The sequence below is a fragment of the Ammospiza caudacuta genome, chromosome 12 (assembly GCF_027887145.1).
Source record: "Ammospiza caudacuta isolate bAmmCau1 chromosome 12, bAmmCau1.pri, whole genome shotgun sequence".
In the NCBI taxonomy this organism is placed as follows: domain Eukaryota; kingdom Metazoa; phylum Chordata; class Aves; order Passeriformes; family Passerellidae; genus Ammospiza; species Ammospiza caudacuta.
In genome coordinates this window covers 10,245,248-10,268,431 of record NC_080604.1, presented here as the reverse complement: position 1 = coordinate 10,268,431, position 23,184 = coordinate 10,245,248, and the positions used below count along the sequence as shown (strand labels likewise).

At 42.1% G+C, this 23,184-nt stretch overlaps 1 protein-coding gene across 1 annotated transcript in view; it reads left to right on the top strand.

Moving 5' to 3' along the window:
• Positions 1-34: 34 nt before the first annotated feature.
• ARHGEF3 (Rho guanine nucleotide exchange factor 3) overlaps positions 35-23,184 on the top strand; it is a 112,991-nt gene continuing 89,841 nt past the window's right edge. The window contains exons 1-2 of the mRNA XM_058812690.1: positions 35-94; positions 15,815-15,910. Coding sequence (XP_058668673.1) covers positions 15,822-15,910 — 89 coding nt within the window. The 5' untranslated portion in view covers positions 35-94; positions 15,815-15,821. The remainder of the gene's footprint in view (positions 95-15,814; positions 15,911-23,184) is intronic.

Sequence of the window (23,184 nt, the reverse complement as noted above, 5' to 3'; positions counted from 1 at the left end):
AGGCTGGGCTGAGGAACAAGAGCAGACCCTTGCAGGCTCCTGAAGTGATGGGATGTTACTCTGCATGGGCGGGTGCCTGAAGCCTTCTGAGGAGGTGAGGTGTTACTGTGTGTGGGTGGATGCTTAAAGCCTTCTGGAACTCTGTGGTGATGCTTTGTGTATCGTGGCTCTCTCAACTGTGCATATAGTAATTTATAATATAATAGGCTTTGTGGTTATAATAGTAAAAATCCATGCAAGAAGAAGACAGTATGTGGAGAAATTTCTTCATCAGCTAATAAAAAGACTTAAAGCTGTACTGAAGGAATGAAGGCCAATTTACAAAACTCAGACTTTTTTCCAGGTTCTCTGGTAGGGTCACAGGCCTTGGCAATAGATGGCAGGTTGAACTAGCATGAGTGAGTGTGTAGAATGCTGTCCTGTTGGGCTGCTGATTTAGTTGGAATTCTAACTATTTAGCTGCTACTGGTGTGCAAAAAAATCTGCTTGTAGAGAGGCAGTCTTGTTCATTATAAGAGTCAGGTGAGTTTGTTTTGTGGCAGTCTATCATTTTGGCTTTTTTTCTCCATGGGGGAAGTGTGTGTCTGTGGTTTCATGTAATTCTAAACTCTCTGAGACATCTGCTCCTTGTGCATGTTCTGTGTTAACCCTTTAACTGTAAACCAACATCAAATTGCTCACAAAACTTGCTTTGAATTTTTGTAAGAACCAGTCAGGTTTATGATGAGATTTACTCAACCTAAAATACTTGCTATTGATCATCATAATTCATTTTCCTAGGAACACAATATTTTTTCCATTTCTTCAATATTGCATATCTTAACAGCCATAGAACCCTGGATTGTACCAAGGACTTGGGAAACTGATACAGTCTTTTTTCCATTTTGAGCTAAAGTAACTTTTAGAGCTTGTCTTTGATTGTAGCTATTGGAAGTAGTCAATATTCCAAACTAGGAGTTCTTTCTTACCTTTGCCAGTACAGTAAAAATACAGATCAAACCTAAAAACAGAAGTCATCTTCTTCATGGTTAAAATTATTTCTAACTCAGTTACAGAGACTTAAACTTGTCAAATTGGATGCCTTGCATGGTAGAAGGGAAAATTAAACAGTTGGAGAATGGGGCTGTTTATGTATTTTCCACATAGTTGCCAAGCTAAATTGTGTTTTTAAGAAAAAATTTCCCAAAAGGATTTTACGTTGAGGAAGCCAGTGCCAGGAATATTTTCAGGGCAGCAACTGACTGTCTGGTAAAAAAAATTTCTGGTGCAAGTTGTAGAACTATAATCACGATATAAAAGTGTTTTTTGGCAGTTCTTTAGGCCTTTCTGGAAGGCAGTGGCCACACCCTTTTTAGTAATGCTTTATTTCTCAGGTGATTCAACCAATCTCAATGGGTCTGGTTATGAAATCAGATACTAATGATGGGAGTGGGACATGGATGAGACAGATTTTTGTGTATAGGTGCACAACTGGTCACATACAGGCCATGAGCAAGTGTTACTGTCCTCATGTTGCATGAGAAGTGGGTAGGAGCTGGATAAAGTACAGGAAATGCATCCCTTGGGAATGGAGGTGGGCTGGTGTCACTGAAGGCAGAGCACAGGGCTTCATGTCTTGGTCTTGAGCCATAGTGGTGATTCTGTGAGCAGTCAGTGTGTTTGGTCAGAGATTATTGTTGCAGCTTTGGTGCTTTGCAATAATTTGTGTGATGGAACTGCAGGGCACTGGTTGATGTCTCGGAGTGCTGCAGCACCACTGCAGTAAATCAACTGCTGCTGGGGCATGGTGGGAAACAGAGGCCCAGCAGGAACTGCAGCAGGAGGAAGAGGCAGATTTGGGGCAGACACGAAGCAATGTTTTATTTCCTTCACAACACCCCACAGAGACCTGTGAAGTGTGAGGCACCTCGGGGCAGGCTCTGCAGGAGCCTGTTTCAGCCCCACAGCACTCCTTGGTGCTGCTCCTCTGCAAGTGCCCTGCTTGATGAGAACCTGGTTTGCAAGAATGACTCCTTGATAATTTTGATGAAAATCTAGAGTGATTTAATTGCTGTCAGTTACATCATACTTATTTCAAAATAATTAAAAGTGAGAATAGAATTAGACCTACTTGTCTTTAGCAATGTCTCATAGAAGGGATGTACCCATAAAAGCTGTGAGTCATCAACAGAAAGGAAACTGTCTGCTCTTTACTGTAGCTTTTGCAAACTTGCCAAGGTGTGTTTAGGTGTTAGGAAGGAAGTCACCATCTCTTTGCTGAAGAGTTGGACAATGCTCACTGAGGGTGGAGTGTGAATGCCAGTGACAGTGAATCAGGAAAACAGGGCAGGATTTGTGTTTTCCCCCTCTTTGCTTAGACTGTCTCCAGAGCTGAGAAATACCACTACATTTATTTGAATATTCATGTTTTTAATCTTTAATTGGCTTGCTAATTTTTTTTTTAATGTGTAACAGTCAGATATCATTGTGTTTTTAAGACAATGTTTTGGGACTGAAGTGATTGTATAGTTAACAGTTGAATTTTATATTTTGCATACTAAAGAAAATTCCATGCTCGCCGTGATTTTAATATGCTGAACAAACCACAATTACAAATTACTTTATATAATATATTGTCTTTAAACCCAGAAAATACAAATTAGTGTACACTAAAGTGTTCAGACTCCCTGGACAATGCTTTTAGTTGGTGTGTTTGAGCAGATTCTAGTTTGTTATATAATTATAAAATGTTACATCAATTAATTGTTCTTTCATTGAAAGAACAATTTCACTTTGACATCCTAAGTAACTGGAAATTTTGTGGACACATAAAATACTCTAAAAGTTAAAGGTCTCTAAACAGAGTCTCTTCCCATTTCCTGATAACAAGTATCAAATTAAGCTTTAAAACAGAGGTCTGGAACTGCTGCTTTCCATGACAGGCGTGGTAAATCCTGGATGAAAAATGGACATGCACTTATATCCTGTGCATCTCTCTTTTATAACAGGCACTGCCAAAGCAGGGGGCAGGATGTCTGTTTTCCACTTACCTTGGCTGCAGCTATGACAAAGGGTCAATGTTTGGGGAACCCATCAGAAATGATCAGATTGAGCAACCTTACAGGTTTCTCCCTTCTGCTCATTATATCAAAGCTGCTGGGAGCCCAGGTGTTGTCCATAACCTGGTGTTTAAAACATAAATCCCTGACTTTGCCATAGGGCAAGCGAAGTGCCAAGTCTCCACACACCTGTGTAATTTATGGGAATCGCTACTTTAAGAGCAGAGAAAAACTCCAGCTGTAAATTATTATGTAAAACTACTATGGCATCTTGATGGCTATTATCCAGTTGAATTGTCCTTAGTTTAAAAATAATTCACCTTACAAACCAGTATCTTTAAATATGACATTCCAGAATGTTTTCATACAGTGTGGAGTTCAGACATACTGTAGAATTCCAACCTGCAGAAATGACATGGAATTATAGACCTTTACTTAAAGCAAGGTCTGATGTCCATATGTCTCTTCCATACCACATTCCTATCCTGAGCAATTAGAAACAACTGAGAGAGGAAATCTCGTCACAAGATGTTGGTTTAGAAAGTAAGGCCAAGCCATAGTTAAATACTTGTTCTGCTGTCAAGTGTTTCTGGGTCTGGGCTACAAAATGTGATGAGTGCCTTTATTAGTGTTTTTCCACTGGCTGTTTTATGTTGGCAATGCTACTGCTGTGAGAGACCTACCACCTACATGTCTTTTGAATTTGTATTTGTTTTAAGTGATGTAATTGTTAGTATTTATTATTATTATACTGACTTCGGTCCAAGAAAATAGGATGATCTTTACCAGGCACAGTACAAACATAGACTAGAAAGAGTCCCTCATCTAAAGTGCTCATCATCTACTTACATCTTTGCATTGCTACGGTTTTCCAGGTCAATAGGGCTTTTGAGTGTATTTCCATACTACTATTTTGTCCAAAACACAGGTGGCTTGTTGCCACCGGTACATTATTTGTCGCTATTTTCCCCAAGTTTTTAACCCAATGGGACCGGCTCCTGGTCACTTGCTGTTAATATCGTTTGAGACAATCAGCGTGGCGCGATGTCCTTTGCCTGTCTCTGGTCGGTCTGGGTCCTTCGCTGTTCTCATCCCCAGCTTGGCTCCCTTCACCTTGCCCGGGGCTGAGGCCGGGGCAGCGCAGCCCGGAGCACCGGCAGGCGCGAGGGTCAGTCCGGTCGGGGCTGCGGCCGCAGCTGCTGTGGGCCCGAGCAGCCGGGGCGAGCCGTGCAGAAGGGACCCGGAGCGGAAAGGAAGGACAGGACACACAACCGAGGAGCAGATTGGAGCCGGGAAAGGATCCGGGAGGGCAGGGCGGAGAGAGGGGCGGGCGGCGGGGCGAGGCGAGCGCACACACACAGAGACCCAGCCCCTGCCTCCGCCTGCCGTGACAGCCGCCCGGAGCCCCCGGACCGCGTCCCGCCCGCTGCCGCCGGCTCCCGTGCCCACCCTCCGCAGCCCCTTCTCGCTGCCGGGCCGGGGCGGCAGCTCCGCCGGCCGCATGCCCGGAGCGGGGCAGGAGCCGGAGGGCGCAAGGTGAGTGCTGTCCCTGGGGTGGGCGCTGCCCAGCGGAGCTGTTAGGGCTCGGCTCTCCTGGGGCAGCCGGCGGCGGTGGCGGAGCCGAGCGGAGGTCGCTCCGGGGGAACCCGCCGCGCCTTACGGGACTCGGAGCGGTAGCGGCGGGTCGGGAGGGGACTCCCGGCAGCTCCTGCTGGCTGGAACGGGGCCGGTCCTGCTCCAGCTCCTCGCCCCGCTCCGGATGCCCCGGGCAGCGGAGGCCGCAGCTCCGCGCTGCCCCGCTCGGTGCGGGCGCCGCTCGTGCCCCGTGAGGGGCCCTGAGGGGGCGGCTCCGGGCTCGGCGGGCGCTCGACCCGCTCCCTCTCGGGTGCCTCTGTTCGTTTATGCTTTTGAAGAACTTTCAGCGTTTGTTTAGTGGCGAATCTCGCACGAGCGTCGGCTTCCAGGGAAGGGCCGCGGTGCCCCGAGCCTGCTTTGAGCCCCGCGGCGGCTGTCACGGGCCGGCTGTGCCCCGCTGCTGTTTGCCTCGGCGGGCCCGGAGCCGGCTCTCGGCCCTTCCCTCCGCCTCGGGCGAGGAGTGGGGGAGGCTCGGGCTGAAAGTAAAGTGGAAAGAAACACCCAGGGAGCGCAGTGAGTTACCCGTGCGGAGCGAGGCGGGCTGTGAGGGGGGCAGCGCGGGCTCTGCGACGCGCAGGTGAAGGCGCGGGCGGCTCGTGTGGCTGCGCGGTCAGAGCGCTGCTGCTCCTCAGTGCTGGGCTCGGCAGCGGCCAGATGTGATTTGCTGCGGAACCATTTACGTCCATGCTAGAAATTCAATTCCGGTATTTTTTTCCTGAATTTCATCTTTTTGAGTTTTTGTATAGTTCTTAAGTCTTATGACTCTATAAACATTCTTGTGTCCCTTTTCCATGTATACCTACATTTATTAATGCAATTTCTACTTAATTGTTATCCTTTAGTTCGTTTTCACAGTTGAAAGGCAGAGGAAATTTTCTCATCATCAAACACTTGCTATGGCATTACTTTGGTTGCATACTCAGTTCTGCAGCATGTACAGAGGTCTGCTGAGTGCAACAAGTTGTGAGATGGATGTTGTACCTGTACAGAATTTGAGTTCAGAATAGGAGAACCCATGGGGTTTGGAAACGAGTGGAGTGAAGTATTTATTGCAGAATAATTGCTAGCACAATGTAGGTGGTAGAGTGTGTGAAACAGAGCTGCCCTGGTGCAGATGAGGTAAGGGAATGCCCAGCTATATCTCTGGCTTGTCATTTAGTGGACTGAGTCCTATTTAAATTTTTCATATGTATGATATAATACCTGTTCTCAGTAAATAGTTGTTAGGCAGTGTCAGTACAGTGTGCGTAAATAAAATGTCATTGTTTTGAACAGAGATGCCATTCACTCTCTGGGAGCGGTGTCTATGGGTTAGCAGTGTGACAAGGCCTTGTGACCCACTGTAACACTCGGTATCATTCCCTGCACATTCTCGCAGACCTCTGCTCTGTTTTGAATAGCTCACTTCTTCTCAGCCCTGTTTTTGTGTAGACAGTTGTTCTGGCGTGATTCCAGGTTGTGGGAGTTGTGTGTGCACATAATTTGGAGGTGCATTATGTAAAGTTGCTTCTAGCAAGTGGCAAGTGAGACCACGTGGCCTTAAACAAAACTGTTTTGTTTTGCTCTCATGAATTGAAGTGGGTGACTCCCGCTTCTGCTCGGGGGTTTGTGTGTAACACCTTCATATTGACTCAGGAGCTTTTTGCGTGTGTTAAAAAGCTCCTGAGTGTCTCTTTTTTTCCTATCTTAAATATTTTGCTTTAAGTGTTGAAGGAAATTAACCTGACCTCTTAAATGTTGTTTACCCTGGTGTTTTATTTGTATGTTTCAGTGGTTTAGGTTTTTGAACAGTCTCCTTTGATGAAAGAAATTTTCTGGGTTTCTTTTTGGTTTTTGAGGGTTTTTTTGAGAACATCTGCCTGCTGCTGCAAATGCTGTAATGAATGCATTTAGAATCCTTTTGGAACTCTGTGTAGGTGCTGTATTTTACTGAAGACAACTTATATTCAGTGTATGAGTGAGAGCTGCATTTGGAGAAACAATTTGTTGCCATTTAATTGCTATGAAATGTGGAGGGAAACTGGTGAATGATATATTTGTGGAAGACTCTTTTGTTTAACTCAACTAGCCTCTTTATGTGTCTTTGCTTTGATACCAAAATGTGCCTCTCAACTTGTGGGGATGTGTTGTGGATTCCAGTTGTTCAGGTCATATGAAATCTGGAATTAACAAAAGGCTGAGGCCTTGCATGAGTCTTTAGGAGTGTGTAAATTTACTGTTGTGTAGTATCTAAAAAAATTGGAAAATAAAGGACTTGGTAAATACACTCCATTAGTGTGTGATTAAAACTCGCCTCCTGCTTTTCTTATGACTGTAACAGCTATGAGGTAGCTATTCTGAAATGAGTGTGTATTTAGGATGTGGCTGTGTGGGTCTCCACCCCAGCTGTGGCACAGGGGATGTGCAAACACACACAGGCTGTTCTCCCCTGTAGTGCCAGCGGGGGCAGAACGTGCAGGGATGGGCTGTCAAGTACCCAAATGTGGGCAATGATTAACCCGCAGTGCTGGCACAGCCCGGATCAGCTGAAAGGGTTCCTGGCCCAAGGACCAGGCTGTTAATACCCAAACACAGGGGTGTGTACATCCATTTACTTTTCATTTACTTCCCAATCAGGGCTGCTCAGTGGCCCGAGGGGAGGCTGCTGCCTGGCCACAGAGGTCTTTGCAGTAACATGTGTGTTACCCAGACCACTGCTGAGGGCAGTGATTGAAGGTATGGCCAGCGGTAAAATGCAGCAATTCCTCCTAAAAATTGCTTGAACTGAACAAGAAATAGAACCTTTACATTCTTAGCAATGAGAGGGGGTTTTGGTCTTTTGTGTTAAGTCATTATATATGCAATCAGAAATGTAACTAGGAAGGTGCCCCATACTATTGTTCTTGCTTTTTCCCTTCCTGTAGAGTTAATTACCCTCACAGTCCTGTAGTTGCCCTCAGCTCTGCAGGTGTAACCACTGTGAGGTACAACTTGCAATCAGAAAAGCTTACTGGCTTTTACACTGCTGGAGCTTACATAAACTTGGAAAGTTGGCAGGAATGATCTGGACTTGTGTGGTTTCTGTAGAACAAGAACAGCTGCTCTGCTGCTATCATCTCTCAGACATTTTAGTTGTTAAAGTGCAGCCTTTTGTATTTATTTTAAACACTTCACTGTTTCTCCTAAATTAATTTTCAGTATTATAATGAGGAGAAGAGTATGCCCATTACACTGTGTGTCTTGTATCAGGAATCCTACTGGCTTTATTTTAATACAGCAGTGTGCCCATGTAGTGCTCCTTCAGAAGGTTTTGTCAGGACTGTCACCTATTTCCTGAAGATGACAATCAGCTCTTTGGACAGGGTGTGTTTTGGGGGTGACTGACTCCTTCTGCTCATGTATGGCCTTTACTTGGGAGAGATTAAAAAAGGCAGGTAGGAATTGCAGCAGCAGGTTTGTGTGGACATGTGCAGTGCTGAGGGTGTCCAGGCCTGACACCCCCCAGGACAGTGAGGGGGGTGTATTTCTTAGGGGAAATACTTTGCTTACAGAAATAGGTGCTGTCAAAGTTAACATTGGTTAATGCTCCACAGATATAAGTAGTTAATAGCCAAGGAAAAATCTCAAGTGAGTTGATTGTTGTGTGGATGGGTGGTCTTGCACGCTTTCCCATGTAGGCTTGGGTTCTGTCTGTGCTTAGCAATTGCAGGTGAAAAGCTGTAAAAATTCAATTTTAGGGCAATACAACTCTGTCTGCCCTTCAATGTATTGAATAACCAAGAATATAAATGCAAGGCAAACTTGACAAACTTGAATTGTATTGAACTGTGCAATAATCCTGAATTAAATAATTATGATTAATAAGATGGTAGGCTAAAAGCATAATCATTTTAATTTTAGGCAGAAAATATGATACCCTTCCAAGCAGATAAAATTTTAACCTGCTGCTGTTTCCTGGAAGTGATGATTCCGATAAAGAGAAAAATGTGGTGGTTATTCTCTTGGTCTTACTTTGTTATTAATGTATTTTTGTTGAAGATAAACCTCTTTATTATGAGGGAAGCAGGAATATGCTGAAAGGATGAGAAGAATATGAAGAACAGGAACAGTGGTTGCCTGAACTTTATACTGGGCATGCATGCTGTATCTCATTTTTCTTCTGTTTTTCTGAGTCTGCCTTTACCATGAAAAAGGTTTAATTTCAGTGCTAGTTTCAGAAAATGCCTTTTTTTTTTTTTTTTGTTTAGTAAGTTGTTCCTTAATTGACTTAGCTTTGTGTAGCCCTTTTAATATTCTTCACAGAAACAGCAAAAAAGATACTTCTGGAAGTAATTTTCCTCTAGATAAAATCTAGATTAAAAAAAAAACAGAAAAAACCCTTTGTGTTTTATTGTTACAACTTTTGAATAGAAACTTAGTGCTTGCTTTCAAATACAGAAGTTTGAGGAGGATGGAGTTAAATAAATCTCAAATTGCTGGTTGTATGAGTCACTAAATTGAGAACATAAATACTCATATTCTTTGGAAAGGACCTCTCAACATTGTTTTCCTGCTTAGTGTCAACTGCAAAACACAATACAATATGTTTAGCTTAAAAGTAGTTGTATTTGCATTTGAAATCATAGTTTGTGATAAAAGTCAGATAACCTTTTGCATGGGAAACTGACCAAAGGCTGGCATTAAGTCTCCAGTGGAGGCTGCAGTATCATCCTGATGTGTTCTGTTTGCTTGCTTTGCTGAAAAGAAATAAAACTTGGGGAGGGGTAAAGGGCAGAGCAATGGGCAGTGCTGGAGAAATCCCCCTGCATGCTGGTAGAAGGGATGGGTGGTTTTGGTTGCTGCCTGGTGCTGAAGCCAGAGACTTGAAATAAGAACATCTGCATCTTTTAGTCCAGAAACAGATTTGTCGTAGGACAGTGTGTGTAATTTCAATATCAATGACAAAAACGTTCTTGATACTTGTGTGTGTTGAATAGAATATAGTACTTGGTGTTCTCTGTATTCTGCTTAAACAGTATATTTCATTTTGTGTGTATCCTTCTGCATTTTAAACCTTCTCTTTAAAATGCTTTGTTGAAGTCTTTGCAAGTGTTTTACAATGTTCAATTTTGTCCTAATCAGATGAGTGATTTAGTTGCATGTTTTAAGATACAAGAGTACTGAAGCCTTAAATTTTTTTAAATTGGTAATGCAATCGACTACTATGCCTAAAAGGGACAACACAGCTCACAAACATTCCTACTGTGCCCTGCACTGCTGGAGTTTGACTTGAAACCACCGGCAGCTCCTGGTAACTGCATATTGGAGAGTGTGGGTGAGTCCTTGCTCCTCTATTCCTGGCAGTGATGGACTGGATTATTTCATATGCTCGAGTGCAAGACAGACTAAACCAGCATTCTCAATTATTTCTTGTTCTTTCTTACCATGGTTCTGAAAGCTGTCTGGGATGTAACCTTGTCCTCTCTTTGATGCTGGGAAACTTCTCCAGGGGCTTTCATTGATGGCAGTGTTAGCTGGATTACAATGTTATTGGTTGCCTTCCATTTATTTTGGTATTTTTAAGGGAAAAGAGCAAAGGCTCAGTTGGCCAAAGGACTGGATCTATTGATAGTGTTGTCTCATGTTGGGCTCTATTTCTCCAGCATGGAGCACTCTTTCCTGTCAGTGCTCTGGCTTCAGCCTGGATTGAACTTTTTTCTATTTATTTATTTAATAGTTGTCTTTTGCCTTTGAATGTACTTTGTGCTGAGAATAAGTACAACATTTATGGTCTCTCAAAACTAAATATTGTCTTTTCTATATGCTTGATGGACTCTTGCTGTCTATAGCAACTGTGTGTCTATGGGAGAGGGAGCCAAACTCAGCACTTGCTGTGAAGCAGGATCATTCAATTGTTTTAAAGCTGCTTCTCTGTCACCTCAAAGAGTTGTGACAGATTCACCAAAATGTGCAGCATCTGTGCTTCTCTGAAGTGCTGCCTCCAAATGTCTTTGTGTATATGCTTCTGTCAAGTACCTGTATAAATTTTAACTGCACTTCTGAAGAGACAGAAGGCATATATTTTTACTAGGATGCCTTCAGAACAGGAATAAAAACTCTCAAAAATAGGGATTTGAAAAGATCCTCCAAAACATTCTATAGAGTATCAGGTGCATTTTTAAAGACTCCAAGAAAGTAAGTAAAAACATGCCCCATGTGTTCATGAGGTCAAAACTTGAAATAACCATGGTGTGTGTGGAACCAAGTTTATGGTATGCTGCATGGATGGCTTGGATTGAAGTGCTCATACAAAGTGGAATTCTCAGCACTGGCTGCTACTTTGAAATGTTCCTCAAGAGCTTCTTGAGTTTTCACCTGGTTTCACTGAAGTGTTGCTGTAGTGGCATAAAAATGTTTTGCAGCTCCCGTATCTGAGAGTCTTAGGAAAACCATGTGAAGAAAATATTGTTTTTAGAATTTGTTGTTATGCAGTTAAACAGTGAAGTTTGGTTTAAAGTTCAAATGTGCCCTTTAGCAAACTGTTTGCCTAAGGCGGCAGCTGCCTGAGTGCTTTGGGGATGGGAGATACTCGTGTTTGCTGACTTTGGGTGTGGAAAGGTGGCTTTTCACAAAGCAATGCCAGGGTGAACGTGGCCATTCACTAGAAACAGCAGATTTCAGGCAGCTGATGAGGAAATAGGAATGGCCTCTTCAGAGATGTCACACTAAACCTGCTAACAGGTAACCAGCTCTGCAGGCTGTGTGAGCACAGAGACATTTGCTGCAGAGAGTGAGGATGGGTAACGTCTTTTTCCTTGTAGTAGTTGCTCATTTTTGTTACATAGTGCTGCTACTGTCTTCTTTTTCATTAAGAAGAATAATAGTTTCTGCATTGAGGGTTCTTAGAGTTCAGAAAAGCTTTTTTTTCCTCATGGTTTTCCTATCAGCTAAGTATAACAAGATACTGTTTCAACAATGCAAAGCATTCTAGTGAGGGTGAGGAACTGTGGGAACGTGTTTCATCAGAAGATATTAATTATTTTTGCTTTAACTGTAGTGAACAGCTGTTGAATGATATGTTATTTTTTAACTACAGCTACTGTGACTATCTGGTCTAGAGATACAAATAGGGTGTGGAGGGAAAGGCAAAAAATATTTTTAGCCTGAGGATCAAAGTGTATCTACACTTAGTAACACAAGGGGAAGGGGGAAAAAAAGGTGGAGGAGAGAATGGACTTTGTATAGGGAATCAGTTTTAGTGAGATTGGGTAATACTTAGCCCATTTGTCCAGGTATAAGTCAGGTTTGAGCCTATGGGGTGTTGTGACTTGAATAGTTTTGTTGAACGTTCTCATGTTTTTCTCTTCAAGAAATCCTGCAGTGCTGTTCTGTGCAGGTGTTCAGGGGCTTCAGTGCTGTGCTACACTACAGCCCTTCCCCCAGCTTTGCTTTGTTCCCTTAAGGGCAATTGCAGAACTCCCAAAATTAAATACAAATGAATAAAATATACTTAAATTTAATGCACTTGTCAGTATTTGAGCTAGTGGCTTACCACTCCTAGGCTTTTCTCTGCCATTGGGTGATGTAAGAATCTACTCTAAGGCAGGTGGGCTGATTAGGGTTCAAAGAGTTAATACTCTAAACAGAATTTACAGTATAAAACAGAGTTAATACTTTTAATGGAAGCATAGAAGAGATAACATAAGAGAATTTTAAGGTTCATGTTTCCCTCTGGGGACTCTAGTGCTAGGCAACCTATACTTGGTCATAGAAGACTAAAAGTATCCTGAATTTCAGATGTCTCATCAAAACCAGCAAGGATGTTTCTTTGAGTTTCCTCAGTAAGACAGAGAGAGTAGTGATAAACTTAGTTTATCTATAGTTTATAGATAAACTATGAATAAACTCTCTGGCTTTGTTTTGTCATGTGTTTGTTCTGCCCACTTCCTGCTGTTACAGCGCAGCCTGATCTCCAGGACAGCACCTGATCCAGGAGTGTGCCCCTTGTCTGGAGCAGGCAAGGTTCAGTGTGCAGAGGCTGAGGAACAGAATGTATCTGAGCACTCTCTTAAATTAATATTCATTGACTTGTCTTAGCATCTGGCTTCAAGTTATTAGGAGGGAAGATGATGGATTTATTTTCCTCCTTCAAGTTTCATCATGAACCTTGCCTGTGCTGTAGAGTTCAAGTCCAAACAGGAGCTGGATGGTGATAGAGAAAGAGGCACCTGTGAACAGTGCATTTTTTCCTGAACATTGTTCTTTTGCTTCTTGAGTTGCATTTCATTTTCTAAGATGTTTTTGTTACTGGAGGGTGGTTTCTGAGGATAGTGGTAGTATTCTGACTGTGTGCATAGATATATTTTTAAACATATACAAAATTTGCCTTTGCTAGTTTTAAAAGGGTGGCTCACTTTGAATATGAACAATATTTTTTAGAGAGTATAAGCCTTACAGTTTTCTTTTCACAAAAAAAAATCAGTTTCATTTTAGACCTACTGAAGCAGTATGTGTTCATTGGAAATATGTCCATAAAATATTCTTAATGATTGAAAAAATGCATTCCTCTTGTACATGTTTTAACTTTTACAAAAAAAAATTTATTCTCAAGAAAGGGTCTTAAGGGAGCTCTGTGGTGCATGAGTAAGGAGAGAATCTACAGGCTGAGAATCTTTCTCTGAAATGACTTTCAAGTAAGAGAAGTACTGGTAATGCTTGGTATCCCTGGCTTTGTAAAGTGTTGACAGATACCAATTTTCTGTTTGCCATTTAGAAACTAAAAACCCGTTGGTGTTTTGACAAGGCCATAAAACTTGTCAGTATTGTGGGGATCAGCTGTTTAATTACCTGTTGCTCCTGGTGGAGAGTGAACAAGGAGCTGTGCAGACCTGTTGAGAGGAACAGTGTGACACATGTGTGTCCCCAAAGCTTGTCTGAGTCCCTGCTGTCCCACCTCCAGGTGTGGCTGGGTGGAGCTGCTGGGTGCAGGCCTGAGGTGGCCTCCAAGCCCTGGCAGTGCCTCCATCTCCACAGCCCGGAACCAGGAGTGTGGTTTGGAAGAAGCTGATGCAGACAAAAGTCACTCAAGGTGCGCAGTGTGCTGCTGCTGTTCTCAGATATCAGCCTGGGAACATGGGGGAGTTGGGGAGCTTGACAATGTGTATTTCTCTCTCTATTACTTTGGGTGGTTTTCTATTGCAGAGCATCTCAGAACATAAATTAGGTTAATACCATATTTCTTTTATTTTCTGTTAGATTTATGTCAGCATTTATCATCAATTGTTCATAGAAAAGAATAACTTTTAAACAGTAACTTTTACCACTTCTGGCCTCTGCTTTTGCTGCAGTTTGAGTGTGGAAGCCTCAGTGCAGAGATAGGTATGGAGTGTTGGCTTGGATATTTCCAAGGGTGGGGAGGAGAGTGCTGAGCTACTACTGCTCTAGTACCAGCCCATTAGAAAACAGTGGAAGTTGTACCATATTTTTCTGGAATGGCAACCTTTGAGGTCTTGTAATCTGAATCTTTGACCTTCCAACTCACAGTTAATGGACTCCTTGTAACCTTGCCCTGGACCTTTGATCAACCTTCTGGTACAGGTGCCTGCAAGAGGAGGTAAAACTCTTGTTGCCATAACTTGTGTGATCATTGAAGAATTTGAGCTTTCCCCAGGTTAGGAAATTGCTGCTTCAAAAAGGGGAACTCTGCAGAAGATGTTAAGTATGGACTCCTGCAATATTGCTTTCACATGTATTTAAGAAAAACTTTTCCTGCGCTATTATGGACTACAGAGGCAGGTAATAATTTCGTTTTCAACACATGTTGCTGCTTGAGCCACTTATAGAAAGAAAGGGGTTTTGTGTGGATTTGTTTGGTGGGGTTTTTGTGCTGCTGCTTTTTTCCTTTGTGGCTTTTATTTATTTTTTTTTTGTTTGTTTTCTTTTAATTTCTTCTAAAATGATCCACTTGAGAATCAGGAGTAAATTTGAGGTCAAGTGCTGATCTAAAAGGAGGTTAGATGGCTGAGTCTGTGTTCCTGCCCTCACAGAGGGGCTTTGCCAGGGCTGCTTATCCACTCCTGCATGGGCAGATTTTGAAACCAGGATGAGCATTTTCTTCAGAGCATTTAGTTTGTGCAGGTTGGCCTTATCTACCTGCCAGTGATGGGATGTGTGCCCTGTATGCTGCTTTTCATGCTGTCCCTGAAATCTGTCAAGTCAGATTTTGACCCAGGTTTCACACAGGTTAAACCACCTTTTTAATGGTTCTTTGTACCTATTGAAAAAAGTAAGGGATTGTTATCTTGCCAAGCACAGATTATTTTCTGGTTAGATACTAGTAGGTTTTATTTCATATACAGTTGAGCTTGGTTTCTGTTAATCAGCTAGGTCTTGTGCTGGTCATAATACAAACTAGGTGTCAAATCCAGCTGAATAGGATGACTGATAGCTAAAAATATCCTCCCTTCCTTAAAAGAAAGTGGGAGTGGGTAGGAAGCTATAGGACTCACAAGTTTCAGATTGACATTGTGGATCCTGTTACTAAAAATGATTACTGTTTCATGGTGGAATTAACTTGCATTATGTAGTCTTTGTTTGTTCTTGCCATGCAAGTCATTTACTGAAAACTTATTTGACCATAGAGACCTTTTGTAGGTGGTGTAACTTGGGAATTGCTATTGCAACTGGAATGTGTCTGTGCTGTTTTAGGGAAGGACTTCAGCCATGAATGGTTATTTTCTGCAAAGGGGCAAAGTATGATCTGAAGTTATTAAAATATGCTGAAAAGCTTCTGTAAATCTTTGTGTTAGAAATGGAAGTTTTGTCCCCAGGTTGTGTGTGTGGATCATTCCCCAGCAGTGCTGGCTGTGCTGCTGCTCTGAATTAGCAGAGCTGCCATGGTGCACAGCCCTGCTCACAGCCTTGCTGACATCAACTCTCTTGGCCTGTGTTCAGAAAAGTAAACAGAAGACAATCAGTGTTGGATTTGGCATAACTAGCAAGTCCATAAAACTGCCAAATCCTTCTCAGTGTATTCATCCAATTAATGACATTGATGTAGGACATTTTCTTAAATGAGTAAAACATACTGTATTTGGTTTTCTTAAAGTTTCCATTTTCTACTTAATTAGCAACCACAGTCTTTACTTAAATAGCATTTTTTTCTTGTTATTGTTCTTTTGTAGAAAAAAAATGAGTTCTGAAAGCTCAGGTCTTACCATGAGTAGCCCTGCTGTAATAAACCAGTGTGCCAGAGGAGGAATGGAACAAGAAAAAATTTGGTAAGCATTGCTTCTAATTTTTTAAGAGGTTAGTAGGCAGCAATATTGGAAGATGTAGTTTGAAAATTAGGTAAAATAATTATTTGTTTTAACTGATACATTAAGTCTGCATTATTCAACAACAGAGAAGGAAAAAGTGAATTTTTTTATTTTGCTTTTGAGGTTTTAGCAGATGACATGATACAGGGTGTCATGGGGGATGGGCTGTGGAAAAACTCCTGCTCATTTCAGCAGTGCAGCAGTTGTGCTCAGGGAATCTCTCACATATGGCAAATGTTTTAATCTCCCCCTGCTGCTGGGGTGCTGGGCCATGCTGGTACCAGGACCTGCAGAGCTCTGAGGCTCCTGAGATTCCTGCCCTGGGAGACCTTACAAAGCCAATAGTTACTACTTTGTGTATAGAGAAAAATTTACTCTGTGCTAGAGGAAAAAAGCAATTGCAATGTTAAAGGCTAGACATGGAGAAATCCTTACACTTCATAACAATTTTTTGGTGAAAATTGCCACAGACCATACAATTTCTAGTGCCTGCTTTGTTTCCATGAAGGGAACAGGGTGTTGAAAAGGCTTTGAGACTATTCCACCTGGGTTAATAAGCCTTTTCTTGAGAGCCTGCTGGTTTTTACTTGCTGTTGTTTGCTAGGGATTTTTTGCATTATTTATTTACCATGTGGCAAACAACCAGTAAATTCATGACAGGAAGCATGACACCCATATGAACAAAATCCTACCTTATGTTGTTTTTTGTTGTCTGAGGAATACTCTTGAAAAGCTGAAGAAATATTAGCAAATCAATGTTCTGTTTCCTGTTGCATGCTGTCAGGAAATCAAATAATCTCTTTGTTTTTGTTTTGCTTTGGTTTTAGTGTAATATTAAACTAACAGCATAATAATACCTTAAAGTAGTTTCTTTTAAGCATTTCTTCTGGAACATTCTCAACAAAGTCTTTGAATAAAAGGGCAGGATGAAGAAGAACTGTGGGCTTCCCTCCTGACAAACAAATCTACTGAAATCTACTGAGGGGTGGGAAATTGACACAAATACTTTTTTCATTTGATGTCTTTTGCTGATTTTTATATCCTGCTTGTGGTATTGAGCTGGCGACAGTTCTGGTTAATGTCTTTATCAGTGATCTCCATGAGGGGATGGAGGGCACCCTCAGTACATTTGTAGTTGACTCCAAGTTAGGTGGGAGTGTTGATCTGCTGGAGGGTAGCAGGGCTCTGCAGAGGGATCTGGGCAGGCTGGGTCCATGGGCCAAGGCCAGTGGTGTGAGGTTCAGCAAGGTAAAGATGGATCCTGCACTTGGGTCACAACAGCCCCCTGCATCTCCAGCTGGGGGCAGAGTGACTGGAAAGGAAATTCTCTGGCTGGGGCCAGAGTGCCTGGCAGGAAAAGAGCTGGGGATGTTGGTTGGCACAGCTGAGCATGAGCCCAGGTGCGCCCAGGTGGCCAAGAAGGCCAGTGGCATCCTGGCAGTATCAGTGACAGTGTGGCCAGCAGGACCAGGGCAGTGATTGTCCCCCTGTACTGGGCACTGCTGAGGCCACAGCTCAAATCCTGGGATCAGTTTTGGGCCCCTCACTACACAAAGACATTGAGGGGCTGGAGTGTGTCCGGAGAAGGGCAAGGGAGCTGGGAAGGGGCTGTAGCACAAGTGTGATGAGCAGCAGCTGAGGGAATTGAGATAGTTTAACCTGGAGATAAAGTCCTCCCTGGGCCTCCTTATCAATAGCAGTGTGGTGCATGTCTGGTTAGGTTTCTAAAATACTAGTTTTTATTCTGGGCTTCTGTGAATGCTACAGTTGAATGAACATTATTTTTCTCAGCCTAATAAAGTGCAATGGTGCACTGCCTTGCTGCATTGTTCTTTTATTGCTGTTTATTCATTGTCTGATTCTTGGAACTTATTTACATTCTGATGGTTCTGGGTTTATTTTCGTGAAAATATGAGTCTTGGTAAGGACTGGTGTTAGTCATAGGAAGATTAGAAATGTCTATTGTCAAAAGTGTACAGTGGCAGGGTAATATATTCAATTAAGTCAAAAGCATTCACAGAGAAAAGCTCTGAGCAAGACCTTATCTAGCATTTAAACATCACTTAGGATGCATATAAAAGACTTTGATGTTGCATAAGGCCCCCTAGAAACAGAGGGGAGAGTAAATAATTGGCTGAACCCCAGTTACCTTGTACAGCCATTTACCAAGGCTGCCATTCTGCTTTATCAGTGCTTTGCATCTGCATAGTTTGGTGCATCTACCTGATGAAAAAAGAATTGGATTCCCAAACTTGCAATGCTTCACTTCGCTGTGTTGCTTTTTTCCCTCCCAACATACATAAACAAGATTACAGCAGCAGAAGAATGCCGGTAGCAGCAGAAGTGTGACTGCTGTGAGTGTCTGATAACTGCAGGGTATTGTGGCACAGTTCATGTGCAAACCAAATTAAGCTGCTCTTGATAAGCAGGAAGGTGAAGGAACTTGGTGGATGGTCATAACATCAACAATATCAGCTATCTGAGCTGGTGTGCAAGAGAGCAGCTTGAGAGCCTTGAGGTTGTAGAAGCTCCTGATTTGGCAGATTCTCAGTGTTTTCATGTTGAAAATTGCGAGAAAGGAGCTGAAGATTAGGGAGCAAGTGGGAACTGTGTCAATTCATCCAGGCTTTCTGTGAAAGTAGCTGGCTGGCACATTGTTTTTCAAAACAAATGTGCAGGAGAATTGGAAATTTTCCAGGTGTTATTGTGTGTGGATTTTATAACATGCTTCCTCTAGGCTGGATGAAATCTTGCTAGTCACTCCTTCATGATGTTACTTAGGATTTAGTCAGGGAGTATTTAATCCTTTTAAAACTAATAATTGAAATTTGGGTCCTGGATGTCTCATGACAGTTTTGGTGCCTTTTCTTTCTATTTCTGTCTCCAAATACTCTGCCATGTTCCTTATGAAGTATGCGGTGTTCTGCTATTTCTATAACAGAGTTTTAATCACTTTTAGACAAAATTTCTCTGAAAACTGTTCATGTTATGAGTAAATAAATCTTAGAAATAACCAAACAAGCACTGTTAGATGTGGACTCTAGTGTGTTCTGCCTCTGTACTTATGACTTGGGTTAAACTGAGTTTGAGGATAGAAAATTTGTAACATCTTTTCATTTTTGTTTTATATGCTGTAACAGGCTGTTTTTGTTTCAGCTTTCTTTTCTAATCTGAGACTGGTGACTTTGTGGGGAGGGGAAGCTATTGAAACTCCAGTCCATAGAGTGAGAAGGAAGACATACTTAGATACTGAATTTAGGTATTGCATAAACCAACTTTAAACCCAGCTCCATCATTGCATACATTGAAAAAGAGCAGCTTACTGTCATATCTAAGTGTGCAGATGTCTGGGAAGTCTTTGGTATAGAAAAAGTAATTATTCTGGAGTATTGTACAACCTGTATTTGAAGTGCTTTTTTAATAAGTTCATCTGGTCAATAATGAAAAAGAAATAACAGAGTCAACTGAGATGAAAACAATATTTGAACTGACATCCCCATGACTGAGTAAAAGCAAGAAGGAAAGCAATGGTGAGCAGCTGAAAATCTGCATCTTCACTTAATAAGGAACAATGCAGATAGCACATAGATCTTACCTTAATGCCTGTGGCTTTAATCACACAGCCTTCTTCCTCAGTGAGGATCAGGAGGGAGCAGCTGAATTGCTGCCTTCTGTACCTCAGGCAGACAAGTGCACAGGCTGACTCGTAGCTTGTGTGGGAAGTCAGATTTCGTGACAATAAATCATCATGGCTCTGTTGCAGCTTTTGCCAGCTGCCAGTTGATGAAGGAAGAATTATGTGTCTGGAATTACAGTAAGAAGAGAAACAAGTTTCACAACTTTCCCTGTTTCTCTTATGTCCTTGTTTAATCAGTAGAAATGAGTCATCCTGAAGGACTGAATTAAACTGGCTCCAGTCAAGTGTGGTTTAACTGCAGATGTTTGATTACAAAAGGCACATGCATGTTCAGGGAATACAAGGTTACAGTGTGTGCAAAAAGGAAGCCCCATAAATTACAGATTAACATTTTAGATAGCTGGGTAAAATTAGTTTTATCTGCAAGAGGCCTTGAATTAGTTGCTTTCTAGTATGTCTTATTAAAAAGTGAGAAAATGCTTTTCTTGGAAAGCCATAAAATATTCAGGACAGTTAGCATACCATAACAATCATCCCCAACCACTTTTAATAAAGCAGATAAATATTTACTGTATGTATGTAAAATCACTTCCATCTTACCTAACTTTCCCAGTTTATTTAAAGTGCTTCACTGCCCATAAAAGGAGTAGTAGAATTGAAAATTGTTACAAGGGAATCACTTGCATTGGGCCTTGCAGCCCGAGAGCAGTCCCTTAAAGGAAGTGGATGAAGATCCAGGAGAAGGTGACTCATGAGGCTCTGCAGCACACCCATAAACAGTGAGAGGTGAGAGTGTGATGAAATGGTTAAAGTAAGTGCACTCACCAGCTGCTGACTTTGCCTCATGCGTACATGAAATGGGCTTTGTAGCTGAAGAAAATATGCCCTAGAGGCAAATACAAGTTTAAACATATGTTCAATCATTATGTCTTGCAAAACTAAGTATGGATTGCATTTCCTCATCCTGGATGGGATCAAAAACCTCTTGATTTTGCCTTGAGAAAGAAAAGCGCTGGGGCTGCTCCCGGCCCACGAGGTGGCAGCCGTGGTTCGGATGAGGGGCTGTGCCCTCTCCTCTCTGGCTGCTCTCCTTCCCCCTTCCCACCCGCCCTTGGCTTTTTTCTGGGATCACATAAGGACATAGCAGCCGAGGTTGTTCGAAATTGCTTGTTCAAAAAACACCTTACTAAGTGAAGGCTATTGCTTGGTGGGTTTTTGCAGGTTGTTTTTATTTTGGTGAGAGATCATCACTCACTAGATTTCTGCATAAAGCTATAACCTGCATCTTGTACATGTGATTGCATTGTCTCTAGGTCATACTGCAAACAATTTTTGTTGATTGTGTGTCTCTTAAAACATTTGCTGAATACTTGGTTATGACTATTGGGTCCTATCTGCTTTTTTAATGTGACATGTCTCTTTATTATAGCTGTTAGCTGAGGGAGGGAGTTACAGCAAACATTTCTGAAATAGCTGATTGGTTCCAGTTGAATGTCAAGAAATTTTTATCCAAGTAAAAGGTAATGACATCTTTCGGCTGCCTTCAATGGTATTTTGTTTATGAATGTGTGTTAGTGCATGGCTGATGACAAGGCTTTTGTACTCTGACAAATAAACTGAGTGCTCAGAGGGAGTGTGTAGAGGGAGTGAAATACATTTCTAAAGAGCTGCAGAATGTTTTAAAACTGTACCTTTTACTTTGATGTAGGAAAGGAATGTAAAAATCTGTCAGTCCATCTGTTTTTTTAAAAGTATCTTGTTGTATTCTTCCTTATGAGCTATCCTGGTGAAATCTAAAAAACTAAGTTTAATAGAAAATGTCACTTTGGACTGTGTGAATAGCTCACTTGGCTGGAACAGGAATCACTGGTACTGAGAAGGTGAATCTGTGTAGCTTTTAATAAGGAACCAGGCTTTCACATTTTGGTATGTGAAATTTTTTAAACTTCCTTTTGTTTTCCCTTCCCCATTCCTCCCTCCATGTATTAGAGAGTGCCTGCTATCAGGGTGATAAATAACACAGGCTTGGATCACCAATGTTAGTAACTAATACGCTATGGAAGGAGGCCTCACCATCCCTAACTCAGGTTTTGGTCATTTGTAAATTGAAATTATGATTGTAGAAGATGAAAACATCTCCTTCAGTGCTGTCTTGCAAATATGAAGTAAATGAGTTTGTATAGTTTAGAACAAGGATGAAATTTGTCATCTGTCTTAGTTCTTATTCATGCTATAGAGTCTCATTTTCTCATTCAGATATGCAGCATCATCTTGATGTATTTTCTTTTCCTTCTCTGTTATCTTCTGAAAAAAACCCACAAAAGTTGCAGAAATAATCGAAATTTCTTGTTGAAAAATATGAAACATGTTAACAAGCCAAGTAAAGGAAAACACTGCCTTCCCTCCTTCAAAGTTGTCATGGCTTAACCCCTTGCTAATGACAATGATAGTGTCACCAAAAATCAGAAATAAAATGCTCTAGCACTGTAATTTCAGTATTAGGAAGAGGCATCACTTTTATTTTAGGTGCCAGATTTTAGGTGAGGGGGATATTTCTGCCTAACCCACTAGCTAGAACACTGGTTTAAATCTCTATAGCTTTTACATATTCATTACATTTCCCAAGGCTCATATGTACATGCTAAACACTCACACAAATTCTTTTGCATATTCAAATAACTTCTTGGAGCTTATGTACGTCAGAGTAGGCATCAGAGGGTCTTTGGTGGTCATTTGGGGAATATTCTATTCCTCAGATCATCCTATATTGGTCAGAGGCCTCCAAAAAAGAAAAGTACCTTTTCTTTGAGTGCACCCCAGCGTGGTCTGGCTGAGATGCAGCTTCTTATCAGCATTGCTCAGGCCCACGGTCTTTAAGGCTGCAGGAACCACTTGCACACATTTATTCAGGACTCAGCACTGTCCTGCTTTAGCTAGCACTACAGGAATTCACAAGACTCAAAGCTATTTGTTACAATCCCAGCTTTTCCCAGCACTAGCAGTGACTGCAGTAGAAGGCACGGACAAACAAGCCATGCACAGGGGGTTGCTCACCATCACTGACCTGTGCCTGTCCCCATGCAGCCACCGGCCCCCTCAGGCCCCCTGTGCCCTGGGCACGGCCTCCTGCCTGTGCAGTGTCCCTGGGGCCACCTTGGAACAGCTGTCCTGACCAACTCCATCCTTCTTGTGCAGATCCTCGCTGGCAGAGCAGGAGATGCTGAGTGTGAGTTTCTGCTAATCTCTTTGAAACATCTTGATCCTCTCTGTGGGTGCATGTGTGTATATGAACTGCAGCTTTTTTTTTTTAATGTAAAAAAACCCCCAAACCCAGTGATCTACCACTGGTAACCATCTGTTTCCTGTGTGCTTACCCTGCTTCTCTTTCTAAAGGTTCTTCTCCTTGGTCATGATTCCTTTTCACTGACTCCAGAATCTGTTCCTATAAACAGTCTGTTTTATTTTATACACTTGTTCAGCATCTATTACAGTTGAGTTTCTAGCTAATACTCTAATACTGATAGGAAGACACTTCTCCTTGCCTCCCTTCCCCCCCCAAAAAAGTAGTTCTTACATGTGTTTAGTTAATTCTATGTCT